General features: G+C 29.5%; 1 protein-coding gene across 1 annotated transcript; it reads right to left on the reverse strand.

Annotated features, from left to right (window-relative positions):
- Positions 1 to 1,041: 1,041 nt before the first annotated feature.
- LOC145565319 (protein FAR1-RELATED SEQUENCE 1-like) lies at positions 1,042 to 2,704 on the reverse strand. Its single transcript, XM_081625363.1, has 3 exons — positions 2,382 to 2,704; positions 1,704 to 1,837; positions 1,042 to 1,589 (listed from the first exon to the last, which is right to left on the reverse strand). The coding sequence occupies exons 1-3, from the start codon at positions 2,702 to 2,704 to the stop codon at positions 1,042 to 1,044; spliced, it is 1,005 nt and encodes a 334-aa protein (XP_081481489.1).
- Between the last annotated feature and the right edge of the window lie 8,404 nt (positions 2,705 to 11,108).

Below are 11,108 nucleotides of genomic sequence, written 5' to 3' on the forward strand. Positions count from 1 at the left end.
ACTCTCAAAGTTAGAAGGTTCAATCCTTACCATTTGACCATGCTTTACTTAGTAGCTATCAATATAGAGTTGTACGAGTACTTATACATTGATAAGCACTAGAGTGAATTCGTGGTGATTCACGAGAAATATTAATGTTTTGAGGTAAACAAACTCATCTCAAACATGGTAAATGTGATTCCATGCTATTTTTAGAAATATGTCAATTATTTTGGAACGGAAAATGGAAATCGTGCCAAGTATTCTAGGACAAAAGGAGTAATATAGAATATTATCTTCAATTTTGTAAATAAGGACATTACATAAATCACACAATTCATATGATATGAAATATCATAAAGTAAATGAAATATTTCATAAAGTTAATGGATAATAGCTAAAAGTAAATAAACTGAACTTTAATTATGTAGTACAATTACTTAGAGTAAATGTAAAAATATTACAATAATAAAAATTAAACTTCAGTATATCTTGATCTTGATCTTCCAAAACTTCTTTAAATTTCCAAGTATTATAATAACTGCACAAAAATAAACATCAGAAAATCATTGACAAATTAAAGTAAATAAATTATAATGTAAAGTAAATTAATTTCAACTTAAAGTAAATGAGAAAAGTACAAAGGTAAAATACCAAAAAAAAAAAAAAAAAAAAAAAAAAAAAAAAAAAAAGTACCAAGTATAATAATACCTGCATAAAAATAAAAAGTAAATCAAGTTAAATGTTAAAGTAAATAAATAACATATTAAAGTAAATGGAACACATTTAAAAGTAAAATACCTGAAGAACTACTTGTTTGGACAATTTCTACTGTCATGTTAAACACCAGATTGCCCACAAGCTCTACAGGTTCTGCCCTTTTTGGATTTTTCTTCAGAAGTTATTTCTTTTGCACTCTTCAATCGCTTTGAACTTTTGGCAGAACCTTTATTAAGACACTGATTTGGAGGCAAGATGTTTACATCTACTTCATTTGACCCAACCAAAACCTAAATATCAGCATCTTTCACCTCTTTTGAACTAGTTGCATTTTCAGGATTATTATTTGTCAGGCTCCTCAAATGAAGATAATGTCCTAATAAGCTCTGATAAATCATCCTCAGATTGGTCAAATAAACTCACACAACTGAAAATCTTAGACCACACATCATTCACCAATTGCTTCTTTTTATCATACTTAGAAGCATCATCCTGAACAACATTTATGGCCGAAGCTTTCTTCAGAACGTCTTTTCTCCAACAATTCAAGATATAAAAATCAGGAATTTCACGTAGAGACTTGCCTTTCATAATAAAAAGAATGTGTCTACATAAGATGCCTTGACTCTCAAACATTTTACAGGTACAAATTAACTCATATGTGGCCAAGTTAAAATTTACATCAAAATTTTTTCTTTTCTCATGATCAACAATTACAGAAAAATCCACACCATCTCCATACAAGGGAACTACAACTTTCAACACCACATGAGAAACAGGCTGCCTGGCATTCTTCTTGAAAATCATAAAAGATGGCACCAGTATAAACAACAGCAGCGTGCTTTTCCAAGTGTAAATGAGTAAGCAATTGAGGCTCAGATTAATTAAGCCTGTTCAACTCATATGTTCATGCCTTTAAGCATCAAGAGTAGTTTCATAACGGACAAAGAATTCAATACTGGTCACATGGGGGTTTGTAAAATTACAAAAGAAACTGTTTTCACCTTCATACCTAAAAGTAGAACGCAGTAACCCACCCATAAATAAGTCCCTGAAATATGCAGGGATCCAAAGATGTTTAATCTTGAACATGTATGCAAACCACTCATTATTGACAAGGTCAAATTCCTCCATAACACTGTTCCAGCCATCATCAAATACATGGGGATCAATTTCTCTATCCTAAACTACTGCACTTAGCTTTTTCAAGAACTCAGTTTCATTACAAAATTGAGTTCCAACCTTTTTAGGTACCTTCTTCATTATGTGTCACATACATAACCTGTGTTTAGTCTTGGTAAAAACCTTTTATATGGCAATACCTATTGCAGGGTCTTGATCAGTTATTATTATACAAGAGGGTTCTCTTCCCATACACTTCAAAAAAGTTTGAAATAGCCACACAAAAGATTCTACATCTTCTTTAGATAATAAAGCAGCACAAAATATAACACATCTCTTATGATTATCAACTCCAGTAAAAGGACAAAAAAACCAATGAATATTTATTTATATCATAAGTAGAATCAAAAGATAGAGAGTCCCCAAACAATTGATAATCTCTACTACCAATAGCATCAGCCCGAAAAACACGTGTCAAGTGCCTACTTTCATCAACACATTAATTAAAATAATAACCCCCTTTACTAGTTTTCACTTTTTGTTCAAGGTTTTGAACAAACATTGCACCATCAGCATTGGAGATATAAACTTTTAAGTCCCTAGAAAAATTTTTGAAATCATTTTTACTGCCCCTGACATTTTGAAACCCACCACAAAGTTCTTTCATGATCCTATAAGACATAATAACCCCGATATTTAACTTTGAGTTGTCAAAAATAAACTTCTTATGAGCAAAATTTAAACCAACTTCATATTTAGTAACCTGCCTAGTAATAGGTGTAGAAAAGGGGTGAGAATGAGGCTCATAAAAAGCATAAACCATGTACTGGCCACCATTACAAAACCTAAATTTAATCTTAGCAGGACATCCAACTCTCTTCATAGTCTTTTTCCTTAAACATGCACCTTCAACTTATTTACCAGCTTTCTTGTTATTTGTCACATACCCTTCTTTGCTACATAATAAATATTTAATTATAGTAACTCCTTTATCATTAGAATCATCCTTTTTCTTTTGTACTTTAGTAGTACTAAAACGGACTATAAATCCACTCATTGGCATATTTGTAATAAAAGACAGTATCGTGTTCAAGAGTACCAAATTTCATTCCAACAAAGAGTTTGTTTTCCAAAGAACAACCTGGCATATACTCTTTATCACCTCCAAAATTATAATATATCCTAGGAAGCACATGCTGAGTAGGTGTTTTAAAAATTCTTACATTCATATCTTCATTAGTGACAGCAGCAGAACAATGCTCTACGCTTTCAGTCATCTTCTTGAAAAGTAAATGAATCAAAGAAAAAAGTAAATAAACAATAACATAAAGTAAACCAATTTTAAAAAGTATACTAATAAAAACTATTAGAGGTATACTAAAAAGTAAATGACTCAAAGCAAAAGTTTTAAAAAAAAAAAAACTAAAAAACATGAAGTTATAAAGATTAAGCAAAATTAATAATGAAAAGTAAATGACTCAATGTAAAAAGTAAATTTATTAAAACCACAACAATTTCTACTACTTGATTAAGACCAGCCAGCCATATAGCAACTATATTCATAACAACTACCATGAATTGGGTAAGTAAGTGTAAAACCCTAAATCGGAAATAAATAAAAAAAAACATAAATCGTAAAAATAAAGCCCTAAATCAAACACTAAATCACATAGATTAAACCAGAGAACAATTAGTAAATAAAAATTGATAAATATTACAATAAAAAACTATAAATCGTGAAAATCGTAATGAGATAAATGGTGAAATCAAAATAAACAACATAAATAAAAATATAATCAGGAACACAAGAAAATTTCCTCAATGAATAAAAAAATTTGAAGAATACAAAGTAATTGTCAAAATCGAAGAATTTGGCAAATCAATGAGCGCAAGTGACAAATCAAGCTCGCAAAAAATAGCCTTTGAGAGAATTCGAACGTAGAGAGAGAAAATGCAGAAGAAGAGAGAGAAAGAAAATGAAGCGGCGCCTGAAAAGAAGGGAGGTCATTCAATGGATGAAATTACAAAAATACCTTTAATGAAAATGAAAAAGGTGGGTGAAGCATAAGCCGTTGGATTGAGAGTGATCAACGGTCACAATGAGTTCCTAGTTCCTATTATAGGACTTGGTTTTCACATGATCCTGATTATATATATATATATAGACACACACACACACACACACACACACACACACACACACACACATATATATATATATAGTACAATAATTGATAGGGTTTGCTTGAAAATAAACCCTAAAATCTAGATAGTTCTGGAATGATGCAAGGGTATAATAGACATCCACAAATATATTTCATAACAATTTTTTATTTTTTTTAAGATGAAAAAACAAAAATTAAAAAGAATTGTTATATGGTTTTTTGCTTTATCTTTTATTTTATTTTTGTTTGAAAGAAAGTTTATATTTTTTTAAAGAATAAAAAAGAAGCGTTATTTAAGAGAAGACTCCAAAAAAAAAAATTATCTTTTCCTAAATGTAATTGATTACTTCAAAAAAAAAAAAAATCTTTTCCCAATTTAGTTGTTTCAATTAAAGTGATAAAAAAAACATTATTTTTTAAAGAAATCGTTTTTTTTTTTGTTTTTTTTTTTTTTTTTTTTTTTTGAAGAATAAGAAGAAGTGTTATTTAAGGGAAGAAATAAAAGAAGAGTTATTTACGGGAATAACTTATCTTTTACTAAATTTAGTTGATTTACTTATAAAAAATCTTTTCCTTAAAAATATATCTTTTCTAGAATTTAAATATTTCAATTAAAGTAATACAAAGAAATAAATTTTTTAAATTTAATTACATTTATTCAGTTTTGCTTTCAAAAAAAAATTACATTTATTCAATTTAATTTTTTTTGAAGGAATTATTCTTTTTTTTTTCAGGAAAAAACGTATTAAATTTAGGAAAAAAAATTTAGGAAAAAAAAAGGTAGCTCGGACTTGTATTAAATTTAGGAAAAAAGGATTTTTTTTTTTTTAATTTTTTTGAAAACAACGTATTTTGTTTTTGTTTTTTTTTTTCAATTTTTTATCTCACATTTTTTTTTTCAAATATATGTTGTTTCTTTTTTGCCAATTTTAAATTTATTTTAAATTTATTTTAAATCTCTTGTTTCAGTTAGGTAGTTTTTCACTTTAAAAAAAATTAGTTGGGTAGTTATTTTATATTATTTTCTTATTTATAATTTTTACCATCTCAAAAATTCAATTTGCATATTCACTTAAAAATGGAAACAATTTACATAATTGGTAAAAAAAAAAAATTGCACTATATATACTTATCGGTCTCAACCTTCTCATTGAATTGATCCCAACTATATGGATGAGTTTTCAATGGCTACAATATAATTGTAGCCATTGTATTAAATCTAATCAGCACCATTCATTTATGTTGACTAATGTAAATTGTTGATATAGATTACTTTTTATTTGCAAAAAAAAAAAAAAAGGCTGTCAGTTTCATCTTTTGCATACGCTTAGAGGCTTTGGCTTTGCTTGTCATTCTTATCCGAGTTATTCTAGCCAATCTATCCCAAATCAATGAAGGCTATGATCTTTCAATTCCCCAAGTTTATTCTAAATCAATAAATTTTTGGAACACTAACTTCATCTTCTACCACCTATTATAGACAACATTTTTCTTCCCGAAATTTGTATACAAGTTAATAAGACATGAATATGCAGAACGCTTTTTGTTGGAATTCCTATTATTCTTCATTTTTTTTCAAAGAATGAACTCGAACAATGAAGATGGTGGTGAAAAGCCAAAGAAAAAGAAAGGAAAAAGAAAAAAAAAAAAAAACCCTACTTGACAAACAAGAGAAATTGACATAAAATGCCCCATAATTGTAATTTTTTTGGTCAAAAAATTAATTTTCAACGGTTTATATAATTGTCAAGTTAATCTGTAGATCCTTCGATAAATGAAAGCTAATCTGTAGTGTTTTATTTTGGGACCAACTAGTAGTCGTTTGGAACAGCTTAATTTTTACTACTACAAAATTGGCCAAAGAAACCATATCAAAATGGCCAAAGAGACTACCTTAGGGGTGGTCTCTAGCTCATAGGTCTATTTGGCCTAAGAGACCATTTCATCAAAAGTGGTCTCTTGTTTTAAAAGAAGAGACCACTTATTTAGAATAGATGGTCTCTGAGACCACCTATTTGATATAGGTGATTTCAATTTTTAAAAACCTAAGACCATCTATTTAAAATAGGTGGTCTCAATTTTTAGAAACCTGAGACCGTCTGGTCTCATTCTTTCCTTTTTTTTAAAAAAAAAAATATTCGTATTTTAATATATATAATTAATATCAATTAAAAAAAATACTCATACAATTTCTTTACAACGAAATACAAGTAGTTTATACTTGAAGAAATTTATACAAAACCAATACTAAAAACATACTCACAAGTATTACAATCTATATTCTTACAAAAAATGAAACCCACCTAAACCTACACCACTCAACTCACCTAATCCTACACTACGCCATTGCCACCTCCGCAAGCCATCTTAGAATCATCTTATTTGGTGGGAGAATAGAGATCATAAGTGTAGGGAATATTTCAAGCATCCCACACTTGAGCCCCACTGTAATCATACACTAAGCATGGTGGCGTCCAAAGGGAAGGAAGCTAGAGCAAAAGAGTCGCCAACAAGTTTTAAGAACTTGTAAACCGTTCACAAGGCCAGGTGAAGGTTACACCCCTCCACGATCCAAGAGATCGCTAACTCCATAATGATCATGAACCATGACTGGATATCCGGGGATAAAGGTACAAATCCAACCTAAAAGAGATTGAACCTACCCTAAAAATAGGCCTCTACTTTATTCTTCTCATACTCATGCGCGCTTTCTGACTAACATACAATCAATATATTAACCCTAAACCTGTTTAATCTATTTCAGTTGATAGTAATGCATAAACAAATTTATTATTGGCGATCACTGAAATTAAAATCATATTAACCTAAATAAAACTATTATTATCTTATTAAGCGTGATTTCAAATACAAATTCCCTTTAAACCCGCAAGAGAGGGCGTGATCAAGCAATAACAATAATATCAAGCAACATAATAATACAACAAATCATCATCATAATAATATTCTTATCAATGTATAATAATATTAGCATGATCCTAAACATGATACTAACGTGATAAAAGAAAATAGAAAGCAACCTAAACATGATATTATGAATTAATAGAATTTAAGTATGCTCTCTACAAGAAGGAAGTAAGCTAATAACTTACTTTGATGTTTGTACCTTTTTCTATTAAAAGAATACACACGTTAGTAATTTCAATAAAATATTAAATCAAACAATAAAAATAATATTAATTGAAATTAGATTTGAGACCAAACCCTCAGAAATTATGAGTCTTTCACGTCTAGAGTGAAGGCAACTTCGAGCTTGGCTATGTATGTGTAAGTCTCGTGATGGACATATGGTGTTTTGAAAAGGCAAGGTTTAGAAAATTAATAGAGAAAGAATAAGCTTTAGCTTAAAGAGAGAAGAGAATAGATGATTGTTGACAATCAAGCTTGTTGATGATTGAAAAAAGGGTAATATGACCTTTATTTATAGGAAAAAATAGGGTCGAAGGGATAAAAAAAAAATCCGAATTCGAATCGGAATAAAACTCGATTGACAACAGTTTTTGTGGCTTTTGTTTTTATCATAACTTTTGATCCAGAAATCAAAATAAGACAAATAATATGTTATTGGAAAGATCTTGAAGTCTACTTTCCAACACAATTATAATTAGATTAAAATCTTTTATAATAAAATATATGGCCGAAATAGTAGGACGGTGTCAGTTTTGAATAGAGTTTGTATTTCTTTCATATCTTTTTCGTTATAACTCGAAATTAATATTATAATATATCATTGGAAATATAATTTCAAGATCTATCCAATCATATAAGATTTGAATAAAAATTATGAGGCTCGAAATTAATATTTGAACATATTTCATTTCGCACAAAACAAGGATTATCAAAAAGAGTTGTTTTATTAAATTTTAAACTCTTTGATCTTATCTTTTCAAAAAGGATAATTAAAATCTTTTAAAAACTAATAAAAGCTTCTAATTAATCCTAATTATTTCTAATTATTTTAGGAATAGGATTAAACCTTTGGACCCTCCACATGATCATTGGGTCGTAGGTAAAATCCAATTTAGACCCAGCTTAGTATTTTGGCCATAACTTCCTCATTATTCATCGGAATTGGACTTATAATATATTGTTGGAAAACACTTTTTAACCCTCATCCAACTACACAATTATTAGACCCATACCATGGAATAAACTAAGCTAGATTTGACGTTTTTCATAAATTAGGTACGAAAAGAAAGATTTTCGAAAACATAAGGAAATATTTTTTTTTTATTAAAAACAGAGGAATCACGAGACTCTGTCAAATTTTGTTTTGTTCGATAATCAATTATATGAAAGATATTCTATCACTGGATTTGGTTTTTGGGGAGACACAATTAGGTGTCTACAATAAGCACTTGCGCTCTACCAAATTCCGTGAGTTTGAATAGCACAACTTTGCTTCAGAGTCTGCAAGAAAAAGATAAACCACAAAATGACATAATCCCCATATCATATGATTCTTGGAGAGTGATTTTGAAAAGCTGTACACAATTAGCTTAAAGCCATCCACATGAAACTTTTACAAAGCTTTAACCCTCCTACAAGTCCTACCCTAAGGAAATTTCCAAAACACGGAGAATTCACACAATTAGGCAATCATTTAATCTAAGGAATGTGAATTGCATAATCAACGAAGTCTCAATTTGATAATTTCATTTCAAATTCAACTAAAATTAATAGATCAAAAGAAATCAATCCCTAATTTCGAATTCATCACAACACCCTAAATTACATTCCTAACCTGAGTTTGATTTTCTCTATAAACACACCACCTAAAGCAATCGAAACATGCAAATTAAAACCCAATCAAAAAATAAAAACCCACAATTTCCCAGCACAAATTAAAATTCATAAATTCAAAAACAATAAACTGTAGTTATTAAACCTTATTAAAAACAAGTAATTCTTCATAGTGATAACAAGGCTGACTACAACAGACTCCTTGCTTCAATTTTCGGGAGAAAATGCGAAGGTTACTGCTTGCTCTAAGAACTTCTACTACCCCTAGTCCCCTAGCACCGGTTACTGGAAGGGCGGCATAACGATGAAGACAATGGGGAAAGCAAGATGGCCGGCGACAAGGTGAGAAAGAAGTAAGAGCAGCGATGGTGGAAGCTGGAAGGGGTGGCGGTGGAGTGAGAAAGGGGATAGATAGAGGGATAGGGGGAACGAGATGAGAGAGAAAGGGAGATTCTGATAATTTGATGGGGTGGCGCGGTGGGCTTATAACTTAGGGTTTAGGTTTTTTTAATTAAAAAAATAGAGACTATTTATTTAACAGAAATGGTCTCTTTTTTTTTTATTTAAATAAAGATAAACCATTTATTTGAGAGAAGTGGTCATTGCTTTTAATTTAATTAAATATGTAAAAAAAAAATGACCATTTATTTTAAAGAAATGGTCTCTCCTTATTATTATTAAATAAATAAATAATAAAAAAAAAGACCATTTATTTATGAAAAGTGATCTCTCTTTCACTTTCATCTCCCTAAGATTGTACCTAAGAGACCATTTATTTGAAATATTGGGTCTCTTGAAACAAGGAGACCATTTATTTAATTAATGGGTCTCTTATTTAAGGTCTCTTTGAGCATTTTTGTAGTAGTGTTTGTTTTTTGTTTTGTAATATGAACATTCAACTATATATTTTCTCATATCCCTAAATTAATTTAAGAATAGGGGTTTCTCAATCTAAACAACGATCGTTATGTAATAAGTAATGTTTTGGCCAAGCAACTATTTTCAGCATTTAAAATTGGTCAATCTTTTATTCTAATAAGAACCGAGATTAATCTAATGAGACAATGGTAGCAAAGTTGCAATAAATCTAGTCAAGAGTGCTAAAAACGGATGTGATGATCCAAAATAACTTTATGCTTCTCTATTTTGTAAAAATAAATAAATAAATAAATAAAATTATTGAACCAGGCCACTTTGTTTTTCGTATGCCCAAATAAATATAACTTAGGTATACACAAATTGGGGTACATTTTATACACCGCGATGTTTTAATCAAGTCTTATCTTAGTCAATCTTTCAGAATAACAACAAAAAAAAAAAAAAAAAAAAAAAAAAAAAAAAAAAAACTTTTGGGTACGCCCAAAATTAAATTGAGGATACCTAAAAGCAAAATTTAGTATGTATGCTCTATAGGGGTTGAGAGTTTTTTTTCTACGCTGCAAGAGTAATCCTTTGTCAAGAAAAATAGGACTAATCGAATTTGCTATGATTCTTGCATATATGAATTTCGATAATAATCCTGTAATTAAACGCGAATTGATATTTAGCGTTTTATTTTGGGACAAACTAGTAGTTGTTTGGGACTGCCTATTTGTGCTCATTATTGTTGCATACTACGTACATTCAATTATATGTTTTAACCATGTCTTATATTTGTCAATTGTCCTGATTGTCTAATAAAATTTGATTTTGGGTACACCCAAAAATAAATTGGGAATGCCTAAAGGCGAAATTTATGAACATACTAGGGATTGTGAGTTTTGTTTTAAGCAAGATTAATCTGTTGCAAAACATAGGACTAATAGACAAAATTGCTAAGATTCTTGCGTATAGGAATTTCAATAATTGTCATTCTTGCGTATTTTGGGACTAACTAGTAGTCGCTTGGGACCGCCTAGTTGTGTTCTTTGTTATGTACTATATACATTCACGTACATTCAAGTATATGTTTTCTTGATACCTAAATAAATTTATGATAAGGGATTTCTTAATCTAAATAAGAATCATTATGTATTAGGTAATGTTTTGACCGAGCAACTATTTTCAGCATTTAAAATCGATCTTTCTATTTTAAAAAGAGTTGTAATAAGTTAATAAGACCATGGTTAGATAGAGTAGAACAAAATCTAGTCAAGAGTAATAAAATCAGATGTGATTATTTGAAATAATCTTAAACTTCTGTATTTTCTTTTTTTTTTAAAAAAAAAAAAAGAAAAAAGAGAGAGAGAGAGAGAGAGAGAGAGAGAGAGAGAATAGAACCACTCTGTTTTAGGTACGCCCAAATTTTAATTAGGTAATCCCAAAATGAGAAACCTTTTATACATCGCGATCTATGTCTTGGTCAATTCTTATCTTTGTCAA

Source organism: Chenopodium album, chromosome 10, assembly GCF_948465745.1.
Source record: "Chenopodium album chromosome 10, dcCheAlbu1.1, whole genome shotgun sequence".
NCBI classification, from domain to species: Eukaryota; Viridiplantae; Streptophyta; class Magnoliopsida; order Caryophyllales; family Amaranthaceae; genus Chenopodium; species Chenopodium album.